Here is a 19,493-nt window from a genome sequence, read left to right on the forward strand (position 1 = left end):
TACGCCCGATCCACCTTCGGAGATGACGTATCCGCTGCATATTTAAGCAGCGCGGCCAAGTGCGGTGATTGGCGCGGGAGGGCCTGGGGACAGCGGCCGAGGGGCTCTCGGGCAGCCCCCGGGGCCGGGGGCCAGGCGCCCCTCCCGCCCCCGCCCAGCCCCTCGGGGCGCCCCGAGCCGGAGGCGGGACGGCCGCTCCTGGCAGCGGGGAACCTTCTCCGCCCCGCCGGCAGCTGCCGGCGCCCCCTCGGGCCAGCCTGCCCAGGTAGAGTCCCGTCCCGGGCTCCCCCGACCAGGGAGCGCCCCAGCCCTGCTCCGCAGCCCCCACCGCCCCCCGCTTCCCGGCCTGCAGCGGCAGTCGGGGCGGCCCTGCAGCGCTCCCGGCCCGCACCCCGCCGTCGGGGCCGCGCGGATCCCCGGCCGCCTTTCCCGGGGAAAAATCACCAGTGAGTCGGGACCTGCACAGGTCCCGCGAAACCGGCTTCGAGGTGTGCTCCCGTGTGTGAAATTAAACAGGAATACGGGTGAGGTTTATATTACTGTATTTAGACCGTCAATAACTTAAAAATACAGCGAAATGTACATTATTTTTACACGTTCCATTTGGTTTGTATTTGTTAGACATTCTCTTAAGTGTCTAAAATAGCCAGGAGGGGACAGTGCAAAGAGACCAGTAGTGGAACAAAATGCCAATCGCTGGGATGGGGCTGGCAGGAGAAAGCGCAAACTAACAAACAGATGCGGCACGAAAACAACAGCGGCAAACCTATTCCTGACTGCAACCTGGGATAAAGAACCCGAGATCTTTACAAAAGTACAGTTAGAAATAGTAACCCTGAGGAACAAAACCAAAATGAAACAACATGTCACATTATAAAGAAATCAAATGGTTATTTACATTCACAACCTCAAGATTAAACCTTTTGGAGAACAAAGCCTGTAAGTCCTAATGCTAAATAGATATCAAGTCTAGTTCTCGGGTAGTTTTCAAAGGTACTAAAAATCAGAAGACCTTTTCATACCTCCAGACTACAAAACCTGGTATACAAAATTATGTCCAATCACTTTAGGGCTAATTACATTTAATGCAGGAAAACAATAAGCGGCATCTGAAACACAAGTATCTCAAGCTTAAAAACTTTAAATTAGGATTCAACCAGAAAACAGCAACTAAGGGATCATTTCTCAAATAATTCCTACTCGGAGCAAAATTTTGGACACCATATCTGCAGATATTTAAATAACATATTTACAGTTCAGCAGTTCCATGTACAATACGATTGCGCTGGTTTTTATTGTACAACCTCGTTTTTCACCATTTGTTTACAATATACAAAATAGTATTCGACCCATTAAAAATACGTACAAAGAATTGTTTGTTGAAGACTACATGTACAATCTATCTACTGCATTTTTCCTTTTCTCGGTCAAACAAAAGTCCTAACTGGTATCACCATTTGCTTAGTAGAAATAGTGGATAAGAAACACCTCTTGGTGTGATGAGATACTGTCGATTTAAGAGGCCTATGTGTGCTGGGACATACCATTCACTAAACTCCTAAGTTGTTTTACTACAGTCTCTATTAGCTTCTGCTTGTCACGGTCATTCTTCCTGAACTGAGCAAAAATGTTGTTCTTTTTGCTGGAGTCTTTCATTCTAGAGAAATAAAAAAGCAAATGACAAACACATCAGAAACATAAATTGAAAACGAAAAACCCGACTATTTAGATTGGTTTACTAACGTTCTTCTTTTGATCTTTCTGCTAATAAGAACTGAAAGATTACAAAACCTGTTCTTAAATTAAACTTCTGCAATGCAGAAGTGCAGAATGTGTTTGTTTCAACAAATACTACTTTACAAATAACCTGTAAGTATTAAGCAAATACCTCTTCAGCAGGACCCTGATCCTACCAATTGCCTTAGCAGAGAAGCAAGTCAGAAAACCCGTTAGTATCATCTTCATGGTAAATTCAGACTCAGCGAATGGGTGAATTTTGTTCACCGTCAATAACGGGCATCTATATTGCTGATTTTCCGTACCAACGGATATAAAAACGAAATTCGGGAAATTAGGCAAGTTACAGAAACAATATTTTGTAACAATATAGGCGATACATACCCTCTGTGAACTCTGGAAAAGACATTTTCATCGCAGGCAGGGGAGGAGAGAAAACACTGTTAGAAAGCGTTATTTAAACCACAACGTGTTTTGTTTGATGCGGTTTTTACAAGCAGGTTGGTACCGTGCTGCCGGTAACGCGCCCTGCTCACCCTGCCCTCCCTGCCCGCCCGAGACGCTCGCACCGGCTTCACCACGGCCAAAGCTCAGCGTCTCCCTTCCCCAGAGCGGCAATTCGGGAGCCGCCGGCTGCTCCCGCGGCCCGGCCCCGCCGCTCCCGGCAGGGCGGCTCCGGCTCCGGCTCCGGCTCCGCTCCGCATCCCCGCGCCGGCAGCTCCGGCCCCGCTCCGCATCCCCGCGCCGGCAGCTCCGGCCCCCGCACTTACTTCTCCAGGAGCGTGAGGGCCGTGCTGGGGTTGACCCGCAGGTACTTGGAGGTGGCCTGCCCGTAGTCAGCCAGGTAGGTGGACCAGTCCCACACCATGAAGAGGTCCAGGAGCTGCGGGGGGAGAGGCGGGTGAGGGAGTGCGGGGAGGCTCTGCGGAGAGAGGCCAGGCGCAGCCCCACGGCGAGCCCAGCCACCACCCCCCCTTCACCTGCCCATTTCTTTCTTTAACGTCTCTCACCTCCCTCAATGTGCAGGGAGGCGGCTGTGCAGGTTTGGCCCCAGGAGGGGAAGCTGATGGCTGCACGCTTTAGTATTTAGGAACTTGCTTTACCGTGGGGAGCAAGACAGGGATGCTAGTGTCTGCTGCTTCTCACAATGATTTAAACGAGGTTCAGGTAGTCCAATTAAAGCGAATTAAACACCTCCTGGCTGCAGTCTCCATTATAACTGATCCCTGAAACTCAGAGCCAAGCCCTGGGCACACTTCTGGCCCAAACAAACCCAAACGCTTCAGTGGAGGAACAAACTGTCTCCAACCACAGTACTACGCTTGGCTGCAGTTTCAAATCAGGTCTTGGACTCATGATCTGAGAGCTGCTGTTCAACAATAACCCAGCCTGCTTTTACAATCAGATGCAATACTGCACCTCCAGCAGCCAGCACCCTCACAGCCCTCAAAGCCTGATTCCCCCTCCATCATCACAGGGTGCAAGGCCAGGCACTGCTGGGCACCCTGCCCAGGCTGCCAGGGGCCAGGGCACAGGCAGCCCTGCTCGGGGATGCCTTTCCCACGGCTACCTGCGCGCCAGTGGGCCCCACTGCCATTGACGTCAATGGCGGGGCGCCCCAGCTTCCCCCTGCGTCTGGGGCCTGGCCTTGTCCCGCTGCTGAGGGCTAACAAGGGCTTGTTCTCAGGCCGTCCCGTGTTAGCCAAACCTACTGTTAAAAAAAGCCTTGGGAACCATTAACAGCACTTCACCCCAGCGCAGAGTGCCCGAGGCTGCTCCGCTGAGCTGGGTCCTCAGTGTAACCTAGAGCCCTGCTTGCCCAGAGACCTGCTGAATCACTAATTCCAGAAAGGTGGGCTGGAACTGGATTTTGTGTAACAAAACCACCTGAAAAAAAATGTAACAGACTACTGCAAGTCACATCATTTTGCTATTTCAAGGAAGAACTGTTCAAACATTTGCTTCTGCTACACCTGACCAGAGCTGTTAGAGCTGGGACACAACAGTAGCAGCCCTGCTCCCACAGGCAGAGGTGCAGCAGGTGCTCACTCCTCTGACTTCTCAGGCTACACTAAGAGGAGGGCTGCACCCCAGAGAACCTTACCTTGCCTTACTTAAACTTCTCAGTGTGACAAACTGTCAGAAGAGTCCAGCAATGCTCATGCCCAAAATCATAACACCAATTCATTTACAGAAAAGTATACATCCAGTCTTCTCAGATTCAAATTTCAATGCCTCTCTTTTGCAAATTTTTCCACTTCCAAAGCACTTTCTTATGTTACTTTCAAATATAGTGTCTAATTTAAACACATATTTTTAATTAATTACTTCTTCCTTATTTGTAGTGTAATCTTTTAGGACTAGGTAGCAACATTTCCTGGCATTATAATGGACCTCTGACACATCTACTTATATTTTACATTTAACTATTTCATAAGGGTGAAAGGGTCTAAAACCGAAGGAGGCAATTTCACTCTCTGCTGACTAGATATCCCTTAAAAGCACCAAGGTCAAATTCAAACAGTTCTTTCCCACAAAGCCCTTTCTCAAGATGGACACCACCAATTTTACTGAGTTGCTGAGAACATGCCTTCAGTCACCATGCAAACAGACTTGGGAAGGCTTGATAACTCAGCTGTGAAACTCACAGCCTCAGTTGCTACTGCATGTTCTCATCACTTGTTATTACTTGTGTGACACAGTTCGGGTGCCAGTCCTCACAGAGGTATTTTAAAGCACAGCCAAAAGAGTGGAAAGATAGGACAGGGAGATGCACAAGGCAAGGTGTGAGGATAAAGCTGACAGGAACCCAAATGATATAATCTGGTGATTAATAACTTATTGGTACTTACAGTGCTACTTGTCATGGGCTTCCCATGGGACATGGTCCTTAAGGATGGACCCATGTTCCTGCAGTTGTATTCAGTGAGTAAGAAGTGAAAGATTTAATTTCTTATCCCAATAGTACCATTGAAATTGAGGATTCTGGGTAAATCTTAAACAACCCTGACGCTCATATGGGTGAAAGGTACCTAAAATATCCTGCTAGCAATGTGCAGCCCAAAGCCATTGATGACTGACACAATTACAGTGCTGACAAGTTCAAAGGAACTTCCCTGACAATACTGCATGAGTGAGTTTCATACAATGCTTTCAAGGGTTGACTCGACTGATTGTGCCATGGCTCTGGGAAATCTCAGTGATAGTGACGACTGGAAGATTACACCTCATTTGTGACCTGGCCAAACACAGGTAAGCATGTAGGGCTCTAAACAGACCATGAAGCCTGTTGTTTTTTAACACGAGGTAAAAAGATGTCATACAGAACATGAAGCATATTCTGTGCACTCCAAGACAGTCCTGGTCCTCAAGAATGAACACCTAAAGAGACACTGTTGGCAAGGGTGATGTACCCAGAGCTCCTTTCCTGCTGCATGCATGGTCAATGAGCTGCACGCAACCAACCTCATGCTAATACATCTCTTGAGTTCAAGCAGCTGTCATGACACGTGGCAGGTAGCTCAAAGGCCCAGACATGCAATCAAATGACACATGCCAGTCAGTCACAGCCCCCTTCCCTCCTTCTGTGCATCTGTTCAGGGGCTGCAGTGTGACAATCCTGTCCTGGATCAGGATTAAATGTGGCAGGGAGCTGCAGACACTGCTGGAGCCCAGACTGCTGCTGTGCACGATTCTGCACTGTGCATTTTGTCCCATCACAGCTGCAGTTCTGCACCATGGCACACTGCTGTATGCAGTGGGCTTGGACAGCAAATACTGCATGCAGTGGGGTGGGGAAGAGCTGCCTGGTGTGCAGCTCTCAGGATCTGTGTCCTGGCCATTCCTATCACCTACATCTGCCCTGGCACCCAGGCTCAGTGGATGCACAGCCCAATGCTGGTTCTGTGACAGTAGTTTTTACTGCAGCATCTAGCATCAAATCAAGGCCAAGTTAAAGCAACATTTCCCTACTACTGTTTCATTTATTAAAGCTTTCACTATTACTGAGACAAAAACTGAAAATGAAATGTATTGTCTAACAAGGAATGCCCCACACTGGCATACACGGTCAAATATGGGCAAACAGTAGGTCCTGGCAATAAGCATTTCCCAGCCTCAAAAATCAGTCAAAGGCCACAGAGTTTATCACATCATACCAGTGCTACTGGCTACAACTCCTTTAAGGTTAGACTGTGCACAACTTGCCTTGAAATTACAATAGGAAAAATGTTTATTTTGCACATCCATCTTTCCTAAGTTAACATGTGTGGAAAAAACCTGACAGAAAGGCAGTCTCAGCCCCACATAAGGAGCCACCCAAGGGTGTTTAGTCAGAACCAGCTTATCCTGCAGCCAAAACATTGTGAAGCACCAAATAAATATATGTACTCTGCTACCCAAGAACAATGGCACTGCTGTGCTCTTCATCCCATAGTAACAATAAAAAATAAGAATAAGCTCAGACAGGCAATACTATACTCAAGTATTTTATAATGAAGCAGAATATGCTTCCCTAGGAGCAAGGAGCAATTATTCCCTTCTGACTAGGAACAATTTGCAGAGATGTATGTGTGTCTGAGTCATTTGGAAAAAAAAAAGGAACAAGGAAAAAAAAAGAACAAGCTTTAGCCTTTCCTGTACACCGCAAAGAACATCCTATATATTGTCCACTTACTTACATTTACAAGATACAGTCCACACTTCCACCTTATTTAGAGGATTTTGCTTTTTCTAGAGGTGTGATATAAGGGGAACCTTCATCCACCATCTTGGAACCATCAGGGCCGATGATCAGAGAGCAGCACTTTTCTTCTACTATACATGCAACAATGTTGCTTTCCCAAACCATTACATTATTAGTCACATATATACTTCTAACATTATAGGTAACTTAAGCCTCTGGTTGCTGTACTGCACTTTTATTTTGAATTATACTCTACATTGCTTTGATTTTGTAATTTTCCCTTCATGTGTAGGTATTTTCTAGATGCCTTTTATGTCTAACATTAGGTCTCTTTGTAGAAATAAACATCACTTAGAAAAGAAAAGGTGTTTATGTGTACTTACGTAAAAGTTTATAGTAATTTCTGACATTATACAGGTAACACTGCTATTTTTAATTGGAAGACATTTTAAAAGATACTAAACTATGTTTTGGTTAAAATGTTTGGTTACTCCTACTGTAAGACCTTGTTAGCGAACAGGATCAGTTAAGACAAAACATTATAATACTGATGCTATGAGAGGAAAAGATCTTCAACTTTTAGGGACAGAATTCTGATTTCAAATAGGGTACTTGCACCTATTCCTACAAGTTAGTTCTCTAGCGTTTTCCCAGTATCTAGGTGATATGGCCATGTTTGAATAGAAATTACTCTTTATCATTGCTCACTAAAGCTTTGTATTGTATTACCTAAAGTTCAGAGCAGCTCAGCCATAGTCCTGTATTTAGGCCATCTTGTAATTACGTGAGAATTTTGTGCACTGGGAACTGCTGGAATCGACCATCCGGCCCTTTCAATGACATCTGAGCCTCTTGTCACATCCTCAGATATCATACAGATGCCCTTTCCTTTTTACTTTTGGGCAACTGTCAGGAATAATCTTGGAAGAGAATGCAACTTTGGGAAATAGCTATGCACAGAATGAGCACAGCAACAGACAGAGGAGGAGACGTGAGCTTTGCAGATGGAAATGGGGGCAGTGTCCATTAGACCCTGTGCTGGTTATACTACAAAAATCCTAATTGTAAATTATAAAGGTAGCTTAATGCAAGTTGGAATGGTGCGAGTTGCAATCTCTTCTGAAGCAGCATGAGCATCAACAAATAGCTTTGGGTGTACAAATGGCACCAGTGATTCAGGAGCTGGAGATAAAACTGAGTTGTACACTTAATTTCCTACTTACCTTTCAGTAAAGCCAAATATTCCATCCAATGAAAAGTAATTCTTTTAATATATCACTGTCAGTTATGTCAGTTCTGGCCCACTCTCCTTGCTCACAAGCTGAATATTTCTTATGCTAAACAGTTTATTAACCCCTAATCACCCAGTTACTTCTGGACTTGATTGCATGTGTAATTACCTTTTGTCAGGTACAATTTGCCTGATAAACATGTCAGAACACTTGCTGCTTAGTCTGTTGAAACAGATAAATGCTGTCTTTCCACAGCCTTGGGGCATAATTAACAGGGAAAAAAAAGGCAGTTATAAAAACACACAGAAGCTGATTCAGTGAGGCAGGAGTTCACAGCGTGCAGCCCGCCAAGGCCCATTGCCCGGCCCGCTACGCTTGCCTGAGCTCTTATTGAGTTCCAGCCTGCTGTGACAGGGCAAAGGGGGCAGCCCTTAAAAACTGAGATTTAAAGTAGGTTTCCACGTGAACTTCAAAAAAGAGTGGGATGATGCCTGTTGGGAAAAAAAAAAAAAAAAGAAGAAGAAAAAACCACACAGTGAAGCAGATAATGAAATTGGTAGAGTCCCTGTCATCACTGTGTGTTATACACTCAGATTCTCCGGGATGGGACCAAGAACGGAAAAACTAAAAGAAAGCAGAGGAAAAAAATCAGGAAACGCAAACAGGTCAGGATTAACTAAAAATGCTTTGTGGCATCCTTGGGCTCAATTGCTTCTGATTTCTGCCCTGTAGTGTTTGCAGGTTATGTACCCGTGCGCTACGGGGAGTGCGAAAAAAGAAATCCTTACCTGACCTCTGGATAACCCAAACAGGAGATTAGCCCATTTCCAAGCAAAGCAGGTTGTCACACTGTTAGGCCAATTGCTTCTATTGACACTTTGCATAAACATCTTACACAGGGTGATCAGAAAGGACTGTTACGCCATTAATGCTCTTTTTATTTTTTTATACCTAAGTCTTACAGAATAAAGGCCTTTCTGAGTAAGGGATAACAAAAGGGTCAAAAGGTCACAAACATTCTTTTAAGTAGGCAAAAATCAGGGAAGTTTAGATTCATTGAAAAGTGCAAATTGGAAATTTTTTGCATCCTAAACATTGCAGCACGCTCAGCTTTTTCTAATTTCACTTCTAGTAAATTCATTATCTACTTAATTGTGCATTTTTACTTTTAACTTTTAAATAAGAAAAATGCTAAAGTCTTAATTTTAGGAAAGAGCAAGCTGTCTAACCTTCTCAGCTAATCAGTAATCTAAACAGACTTAGACATTACCATTGAAATCCTCGTGAAGACCAGTGTGAAAATATACAGAACCTTTTCTTGAAGTGGGATGACTGAACAGTCTCTCCTGTACAGTTTTCACATAATTTACACAGCATGTGGTTTGCACTGTGTACAGCAAAATATTCTACATTTTCTTTTGTTTTGCTTTCACTTTGATCAGAGATGGAAACAATCTCCCTTTAATAGTATAAAAGCCACCTGCTGGGCATCACAGACTACAGCTAATTGGCAAATTCTTTGAAATTTTGATATAATGGATTTTGACCTCTTTAATTAAAAAAACCCAAAGCCTAGAATACGGTGAACTCTTCTGGGAAATGAATAGTGCCAAGCATATACAACTGCAAGCTACACCAATCTTTTCTTAGGAAAGAATACAGAAGTAGCATTACAATTTTTCCCTTGAGGATGCATGGCTTTTGGCCTAGGGAAAAAAAAAAAAAGACTATTGCTAGCTATGTATCATTTCAGTCCCTAAGATAAAGACAGAGCAAACACATTAATATTTCAATTATTTCTACTTTTATTGGGCTTTGGAGCAAGCAAAGCACCAAACATGAAGGTGACTTTTTCATTTTAAACACAGTAAACTCACAAAAGCCACTCACAAATATTCCAGTCCGAAACATTTCCTACTCCAAGGAGCTCACACTGTACCAACCCAGCCTGCCTTGTTTTAAGAAGGACAAATGGGTTTCAGGACCCAAAAGGAAGCCTGTCAACCAGAATTGTTGCTGTTTCATAATCTCTGACATAACGTTAACCTTTCAGTGGAGCTATAATCTCATTGCTTTGGGAACTCTGAGGCAGCACTGTCTTTCTTTTGTTAAAACACTTATTTATATTCTGCCCAGCATAATGGGGCCATGGTCCATGACTGGGACTCATAGGCACTGCAGTAACACAGCTATACAACAACAACAACAACACCAGCAACACTGTTTTAATCTTTGCTGAGGTTTTGTGCACAAGTATCCATGAACATACGTTACACAGGTATACACTTATTTACAACAAAAACCATCTGCATGACCATGAAGATAATACCATCATTGTTCACCAAGTTATGCTCCTGTTAATTAAAGCATGCACTCCATGAGAACACTTACTAAATTGGAAAACAAAACATAAAGGACCAGGATCAGAATCAAAACTGGACAAAGACAAGTCTTGTTTACTCTGAACATTTCTTGGTTGCAAAGGAACAACAGAACTACTTAAAATGTAGATACCTAAGTCCAGCTTGAACGAAAAAAAGAGAGTTTGCTAACTGTAGAATAACACCATACCAACCAAACACAATTATCACTTAATCAGTAGGTGTTCATTACTGCTGACAAACATCTTGTTAGCCTGGTTAGCAAGTCTGCCTGCCACTTGCCAAAATATTTTGTTTTATTTAGACCTGGTGACTTATTTTGTGAATGTGGTGAATTTCAGAATCCCCTCTACTGATCACATAACTGGAATAACGCACATCGGTCTTGTATTTCAAAGTGTACATTACTCTCTTGATCTGTGAATGTCTCCCCGTAGTTTATGCCGTTTATCTGAATTGGTACAACAAATGGATTTTCAAAGTGATGTTATGGGGACTTAGCTATGCAATTCCCATTAGTGTCAATGGGGGTCGCAGGCTAAATTCCTAGACAATGCTTTGAAAACTGAGCCCTGGATTTTCAAAGGAAGGATAGTCAGTGTTAGAAAGGCAGTGTCTTTCAGTTTTTAAGCCACTGCACTAAAACCTGCCTTTTTCTTTTAAGCACGATACATTTAAAAATTGTGTCCAAATTTGGGACATTGAAATGTTCACAAGAATGAAATAATTTTGTATTTAAATGCTACCATCTGTTTCAAATTTATAAGTGAAATTGTATCTGTCACAATCTTGAATGTTGGGATACAATCTTCAACACATTCATAAATGTACAATGTATAATGTTATGACAGCTGAACCATTGGGATTTGTTGCTATGCTAAGAGAAAACAGAAGTGATTTGTGTTCATATACTTTTATAAGAAAAAATCCTTGCAAAGGACAGAATTCTTTCCTAAAATCTGGACCTTGCGGTATACTTTGAGAAATGCCTGGTCTTGTTATATTCATGAATTTTTTTTTATTCTTTGGCACTTCAAATGAACTTAGGCCTGCCTATAAAATAGAATACTTGCTGCTGAAGCCACGGGAACAAGCTCATTGCTGTTACCATAACCAGAAAAACACTCACAACATATAATTTTTACAAATCCCATTAAAACTTCAAGCAGCCCAAGATATAACATCTGAAGACACAGAAAAATAGTTTCTGAGACAAATATAAATAGCTAGGCCCTATGAAACACCCAGTACAGCAACAAGTAATACCTCTTCAAAGAAGATTTGTTTAATTACAGTGAAAATGTTTATTATGTAGTGTGTTGTTCTTCATCATTAAAGAATAAGCTGGACTAGTAGCAAAAGAACCATCTTTTGAGTCTAGAAGCAGAGAAGTGTTTGAAAAGCAGGAGCCTGGCAGACAGTCAGGCTCCAGAGGGCACGGGCTCTGGCCAAATTGCTCCTGTCAAGCGTGTTAGTCCGTACACAGAGTCCCTTCAGACAAAGCATAAAACTATGTCAATGGCAAAATTTGTGTGGATTAAAAATTGTGTATTATGCAATGGTCAGGTCATTCACCATTTTTTTCTGACGCAGAGGTGTACACATTCAAACAGCACACAGGGGTGACAAGTGCAGCCTCCCAAACAGGCCATCTGCCTCTCACCTGAACAAGACTTTGAAAACACAATTTCAACTGTTCAAATTATGAAGGATTTAATATAGCAGAGGTAAATCTCAGCTGGCATTTCCACTTGGCTTCTGGTTGTTTTTCTAAACACAGGTTTGCCAGTAGTACTTAAATATTGACATCTACTAAAAAGAAATTTTATAGTTTAGTTTATTTGATCTTTAATTTTCTATAGGCACTTTTTTAATTGCACTAGACTCACAACAGGTTTGCTTTAAACTATTCACTTGTCTATGAAATAATGCCATAAATAGCACATGATGAGGCACACTATCTGAGAGTAAGCTTCTCGGGGATTAAAACTGTACCATTTGTCTCAATCCTTCCTGTAAAAATCCATTTGAGATGTTTCACTATAAAAATGTTGTCAAAAAGTTAAAAATCTAAAGTTAAAATTTCACTACCTTCTCTGGTTTAGAGGTGGGTCTAATTAAAATTAATCTAATTTGGTGTAACTAGAATAGAATTCAAACATAAAACACACTTCCATACTGTGTTCTGGAATTGAACACTCTTGTCCCATCTGCCACATTTAATATTTAGCACTATCCATAAGAGTAACTCCAGATGCCTGCAGTCTTACAAGTGTGTATATACACCATACCATACATTATCTGACAAATGCTGGTTCTGACGACTCCAAAACTGTCCTTGTATACACACACACCCAACCTAGACAGTCAGGCTGCTGTACCCTAGAACTAATCATCTGCAGTAGTCTGCCCAAGTATGCATCTCCAAGTTTAAACTTCAGTCCAGTTAATTCTAGGATTAAAGGAAGAAGCTTTAGATACACAGCCCTGGCATGTGAATGCAAACTGATGCCTATGGGAAGACAAGTGAGCACTGCACAGCTCCATGGCATCAGCTTTGTGCTTACAGAGGAAGAGAAGACTTCAGCTCTTTGTGTGAAGCTGCAGCTCAAGAACAGACCCAGGACACCACCAATGCAGGCACTGCTGGGAACTAGGGATTCAGTGAATGGGGCATTTCCCTCTCCCAACTTTCCGGTCATTTTTTGTCATATTCTGACTTGGAAAAAACACCAGAGAAAATTACATCCATGAAATATGCTGAAATTACATTGCTACAGAGATTGATTCAACTTAACAGGAGGATATACAACAGGTCTACAAGGTTTATGAGCCCTCTTGAATCTGCAGCACTTAAATCTCCACAGAAGTCCATGATCTACACTGTGTACTATGAATCACATCACTTCCACTGAGATAACCTGAGATTCTACAGCAGGTAAGGGGAAATAGTTCAGTTCAACACAACAGAGTAATTCTTTTTTAATTAACAACTTTCTTTTGGTTTAGTTTCTTTTAGCATCTGTGCATTTCTCAAAAGCTACACATCCAAAGTAAAAAATTACAGCCACAGTGTGCCAGATTCTTCTCTTAGGCAGCCATTAAAACGCTTAGAATTTTATATACAAGGTGTCTGTTTGAAATGCTTCTTCAGAAAGCAGCTACAAATACAGCAACTGCTCAATAAAGTATCTCAGCTGATCTTGGGTGCTGAGCTAGAATACATGAAAAGCCACTGAAATTCAAGACATAACAGGCCACAAACCAGCATAATTTTGTTTGCATCCAGAAACAAAAATCCAGTGCAATCCATAAGGCACAGATACTTACAGATGTGGCCATCGTAAGTTTACTGTAAACAGATAGTTATTTCTTCCAATGAAGTTCACTCAGGGTATGGCTGCATAACCACCCTTTATAGCAGATGAAGTTACATCCCTTAGGGAAAGCTATGCTAGACCTGAGAACCTCTGGACAAGGAATTCAGCAGTCAGTAGCTCAGGAATGTAAATACAGATGAGTTAAAAGGAAAGCCAAAATCACTAGGAAAAAATTCTCATATTCTTTCATGGACAATCTTCACTTTCCTCTTCAGCTACAAGAAAACATTTACTTCCCTATTTATATCTATCAAATGACTCTCAAAACACTTTAGCAAATACTATAGCCCATATAAAATCCTGGTTTTGTTTTGTTAACTTGTCTAGATAACTTGGCTTAACAAAGGCTTCCAAGCCCAGCAAGTTGCAAGCTGGATACTTCAAAATTTCCTTTTCTAAATTGGGTTTTTGCAAAAGATCTTTCTCCTCGGGCTATTGTTTGCAAACACATTAGGAAAAACCCCATTTGGCTTAAAGGCAATAATCCAATACAATTTCATTTCAAAGAAATACATCTTCAAAAATTATTCTCATTACAAGATGCTTTTTTTTTTTCCCTTTAGATTATGCATTTTCTCCTCAATCCTATGGACAGTATTTTCTTTAAATGTTTTATCTAAAAAATTATTTCTTATGATTTCTCTGGAAGACCGAATAATTACAAATTATTTTATAAGTCATTTGCAATAATTACTCTTAATATTTTAGCTCCAACAGATCCCAGTACACATGGAACTTCTGCTGAGTAATGATGGCAAAATTCAGCCTCTAATGCCTCCTGCAATTCGAAAACATCTTCCCCTGATTTTACTTGCCACTTTGAAATGTTATCCCTTTCTAGGGAGTAATCCTGTGCTAGATTCTTTTGCTTCTTAAACGAACATTATTCTCACCCTTTATTGACTGACCAGATCTATTATCACATGTAAGCAGTGTTAATCCTATAGTAATTAACACCCTTATTAAAGTAATTTTAACTCAAAGAAGTTTAAATCGCATTATTGGTTTTATTTAATTAAGCTATGAGGGCCGTTTTACAGTGTCACTCAGTTTTCAGCTTGTGCCTTTTCTATATCAGTTACACAGGTCCCCCCTGCAGCCACCTCATCCTGATACACACAAACCACCACCACCACCACCCCACCCAGTTACCAGGGTATTTCTGTCTAAGAGTTATTCAACATTATTCCATTTCACTGTGAACTCTTTCAACTATTCTGCATGTCAATAGATGCAAGATGTAGACACTATACCGAGCATTTTACCATTCCCAGAGCTATCATTTGGATGTGCATTGGAATGACAGTATCACATTCACCCTTCCAGGGGACTCAGTATCTTGTTAGTGCCTAAAGTGAAAGAGCCACTTCTTTTCATACATCCTAAGCAAGGGCAAACATATTTCTTTAAACTTCAGACTGGCAAAAAGAAACAGAATCTCAATGCATTGAGTTGTGCCAATTACAATGGCCCCCTTTTCTGTTACTTTGAAAATAAGTAAGTTTTAAAAGTTTAATAAATAAGTTTTAAAATTGGGTGGGTTTGTGTGTGTCCTACTGCATGTTCCTTTCTATGGGAAAATATGTGATGGCCTATGTTGTCTTACAGATCTCAGGTAAGCTACTCAACTGACACATTTGACACAGGGTCAAAAGATGAAAACTGTCTTCTGGTTTAACTGCATCAAGTTACACTGTGCACTCTGGAAAGTGTGGGCTAATTATGTGTCCTTCTGAACGATTTCCTGGAGGCACACTACTAAAACTGGGAAAGCTTGGGTTCTCCTGGGAATAAGGCAAGCCCATGGTTTTAGGGACTTTAAACATCATTAACTGTGTACTGAAAGTCCTTTCTTTTCTTTGGATAAAAACATCTCTTCAAATTTCTACTGTTTAAAAACAAATGTTCTTATGGGTCTCAGCATAAACCATGGAAAATTATAAACACAGAAAGAGAAAGGTAAGAATAATAAAGTACATTTACAGACACAAATTGACTTTTAATCTTTTTATCACCTCATCCCATATTTTTAAGTTCTTCTTTTTTCCCTGTCATTTAGTGCTTCCATCTACTCATATTTTGATTTATTTCTGTTATTATTCACTCTTTATTCACACTTTCTGTCATTGCAGGGTCTTTTAAGTTGCACTTTCCTTTGCTACTAATGCTCTAGATAAAGTCCTCTGCAAGGAGGACACAATCTATATGTGAATCTTCCATGTGAACTTAGTTATTCCACTCTTCTTTAAAACAGCACAATTTGTGAAAGTATAAATTGCTCCAAACCTGACACACCCATAAGAGCCATAAATGGTAACATATATGATAAGCTGTGCCTAAGAACGTGCTGGTTCAGTCATATTGCTTACAATACAACTAGTGCACTTCATTCAGAAACCAGTTATAACAAACCAGGATGAAATTCAATTATTCTTTTGCCAGTTATTGGTATCTTTGTATTAACTTCATCTCCCAAATTTCACTGACTGACTGAAGGCAGTCTAGCTAGACAGAATAATACTTTTTAATTTGTATTTCTGCAGTTCTAAGAAAGCCAATTGCAAATCAGTGTCTCATTATGGTACACCCTATATAAACACTTTTGAACATATGATCTTTTTTCCTAAGATACTATGATCCAAATGAATAAACATTCATTAACTACATTTCACCAATTCAAGTCACTGCCTTACTATGTCCATGCAATTCCTTCATTGTGTTGTTACTGTTCTGAAGCTGAGAAAAAGTCTTGTTTTCCTGATGTAAAACTGGATTTTACTGGATTTTATATTTGCACCACAGTGACTTACAAAGATGAGATGGACTTTCTTTTTCACAGAAGATACTAGCAAAAGGAAAAAAATGGGGTATTCTGTCTGCTGCATGTGATTGACAGATAATTTAGAAAAGGAATGAAACCTAAGTATGCTGATTGATGCAACTGAAAAAAATACTGAAGGCAAATCTGTAGGGTTAAAGGGTTAGTAGTGCTGCTCAGTACATACTACATAGCAGTGGTACCCCCACTTTATATAAGACTGGAGAATGTAAGTGATTTTGGGGCAGAAATTACTTAATACACTAACACAGTTACCAGTTCTGTGGCTCCACGATGGGAGAGCAGGACTTACAAACATTAAGAGAATTCAAATAACATGTAACTTGAAGGAAACCAATAATTTTCTTCTCTTGTGTTGCTCAATCAACAATGCTTCTTCATTACTCATAGGAACCACATATTGCTCACAGAATTCAGAGGAAGTACTGGGGAGATGGGGCTCCAAAACTGAACTCCATCCATAATTCAGGGCTACAGAAGGGCCCAGACACAATAGTGGAGATCTTGCGGCAACTGGCTGTCAGCAGGAAGACAACAGCTTGATATAATGTATTCACAAACTTTGGAAAGTTGTGCACCCAAATCTTTCTTCCTTGCATGTACATAATTTCTTACATGACAAAGGCAAGAACTGGATGGGAGCAAAACTGCTAGCAGAAGAATAACTAAAGAGAATCTTCACTTCATTGAATAACTTTCACTGAATAGAATGCATATCAGTGATTCGAAGAGTAAGCAGGATTTTATAAACATAACAGGCACATAGATCAGCTTCTAATTGAAGGAAGATATTTGTTAATTGAGAAATTATCTGGAAGTGAACCTTCTGAAACTTTCCAACCAACAGGTTCCTCTGCAAAAGAATAAAACCTTCTCCAGATAAAGTTTTTTTAGTGCCTTCTCTCATAATATCATTGGAAATGGCTGCCTCACAAAGTGTTCCACAGCATGCCAGTTATTAAAGAAATTAAGTGTCATGCCCAAGGAAACAGAAGCCTTTGGGTTCTAACATTACACGCAGAGTATTCTAGGGATTTCACTTCAACTACCAAGGATAAAATTTAGGTCTCAGTATTATATGAATTTCCTCTGTAACTATGGGATGAGCTTTCTTTAATGGAAAGGTTTTCCAGATATATGAAGTTTTCATCATAACAACAGCTCTGTAGGTTTTGAATTAATTGATTAACTATTTCTAAACTGTGACTTGCAAAAGTAATGATGACCAAGAAGAGCTTAAAGCTGATTAAATGTGACAGTTGGTAGTATTCAGACTGAGATTCAGATATGTCCATCTAAATAGTCTTGACAGCAGCTTTTGCCAACTTTTTCTTTTCTTTTTTTTTTTTTCCTTCATATCTGCTTTGATCAACCTCTCCAGTGAAACTTTTAGTGATTTCCATGATGGTACCATTTAGAAGATGAAACTGCCCTGCACAATTCTAAGTTAAGTGTTTCACCTACACAAACCAGATCAATAAATGTGATTTCCTGTCTCAGCTCCAAAATTATAAAATCAACGAACAACAAAATAAAATGCCCTAAGTGAGGCTTATTCAAAGGGCATTCATCTTATTCAAAGACTGGTATCTGCAGGTCTCCAAGTCAAGCTGAATCAATGCTTCCCAAGTTCTGTGTAGTTTCTAAATATATAGCACAGATTTCTTGTTGGCTCATTTAGTTCTTGTGTGTATCTCGTTAAGTAAGAGGAGAACTCAAAAAATTGTATCCCTTAAATTAACTTGCTTAAAAAAAATAAGGAATTTTCTTATTTTTTATAATTTCCATGACTTAGGTACCTCTGCCATTCCTTACTGTTGATGAAGAGATGGCATTCTGCTTACACATTACATCTGTACACCTCACAGCCTTTTGTGCAACATACTATACTTTCCTTTGGAGAAACTACTAAGTAGGTTTTTGTCAAAGATGGAATGGGATATCTTGTAGTTAAACAGCCATATGTATATAATTTTTGTTAAGTGAGGATAGAGCTAGTGAAGTAACAGCATTTGCACACCGAGGTTTTCAAACCTGTTTTCAAGTATGGCCCCTCATCGTTAGTACACCATGATCTAGAGCAAAAACCTGGTACATGATCAGCGTGTTATTTACACTTCTCTGCTGAAAAAGGAGTATTTACATGAACTGGATACAATCTGTTTCGCACTGAATTTGATGAATGATTTAATGTCCCAAAGAATACACAGGCACCTAATACCCACCATGTGTGCTTTTAGTTTCTGGCACTTACAGGGTAGGAATACTTACTATCAAGAAATTACTAACTTGCCATTCTGCTTTGATTCTGCAAATCCTTATCAAGATAGTGAATCCAAAGCCATGCTTGTTTTTGACCCCCTGCTGCTAATTTCTGTGCATTTGTTTCCCAAGCTTCCTAATTCTCACCAGCTGGCAGGTATAAATCCCATCCCAGTGATGAGCCAGCTTGTTTCTGTGTACAGAGCACTGATTGAGATCTTCCTCACAAATATCTATACACACAGCTTGTGATCTGAGCCTACTGTGATTAACTACAGGCTTTGCAGAACACAGCTGAGAAGGAGAAATCAAGAGATTCCATTGGGGAATATAAGTACTTACAAACAAGTTGTCACATTTGTGTGAAGAATTCCTGTTTACTTGGAAGAATACAGTACTCTGAAAAAATATTGTGTCTTCCCTGCAAGGCAGGTAATGCACATTTTGCTTGCAGTCATACTCAAATAACTTTTGTCATTTTAAACCCAGAGCTGCATATGCATGCTACCATGTCGACTTGTGCCTGTTCTGCTCAGTGTGCCTCAAGCCCTCCTGCCTTAGTGCCAAGTCAATTTATGGAGAAGGGAAAGTCCAGGAAGAATTGCCTTCCTCTTCCAGCAAAGTGAGGGTCTATGCTCTGAAATCCAGGGAGATGCAACTCCGGCTTTGTTGCTGTCTGAAACCTGAGCTCCTTCCTTTAGCTAAATAAGCAGCATTGCTCTGAAAACTAGAGAAGCACAAATCCCATTACATAGCAGCCCGAGGCTGGGCTTCACATTACAGATGTAACATGCTCCTCTGCTTCTTCAGAGAAGCTGGGGAGTGCATAACAGGGGGAAAGGGATCAGTAAGCATTGTGAAAGAGCCTCTGTGAAGATGAAAGTCTCAGCAACCATTTCCCTCAGGAAGCAAAAGATGAAATGCTCTATACTACTTTCTAATTAAAAATTCAAACTGTTGCCTTATGAAAAAAAGTCT

At 40.8% G+C, this 19,493-nt stretch overlaps 1 protein-coding gene across 4 annotated transcripts in view; it reads right to left on the bottom strand.

Annotated features, from left to right (window-relative positions):
* Positions 1-525: 525 nt before the first annotated feature.
* The window catches only part of EXOC6 (exocyst complex component 6), an 88,515-nt gene continuing 69,547 nt past the window's right edge, over positions 526-19,493 (bottom strand). For all 4 annotated transcript variants that reach the window (XM_036385332.1, XM_036385336.1, XM_036385335.1 and 1 more), the window contains 3 exons: positions 2,508-2,620; positions 2,122-2,133; positions 526-1,657 (listed from right to left, as the gene is read on the bottom strand). In XM_036385332.1, the coding sequence (XP_036241225.1) occupies positions 1,525-1,657; positions 2,122-2,133; positions 2,508-2,620 (258 nt within the window). In that variant the 3' untranslated portion in view covers positions 526-1,524. The remainder of the gene's footprint in view (positions 1,658-2,121; positions 2,134-2,507; positions 2,621-19,493) is intronic.

Source organism: Molothrus ater, chromosome 8, assembly GCF_012460135.2.
Source record: "Molothrus ater isolate BHLD 08-10-18 breed brown headed cowbird chromosome 8, BPBGC_Mater_1.1, whole genome shotgun sequence".
NCBI classification, from domain to species: domain Eukaryota; kingdom Metazoa; phylum Chordata; class Aves; order Passeriformes; family Icteridae; genus Molothrus; species Molothrus ater.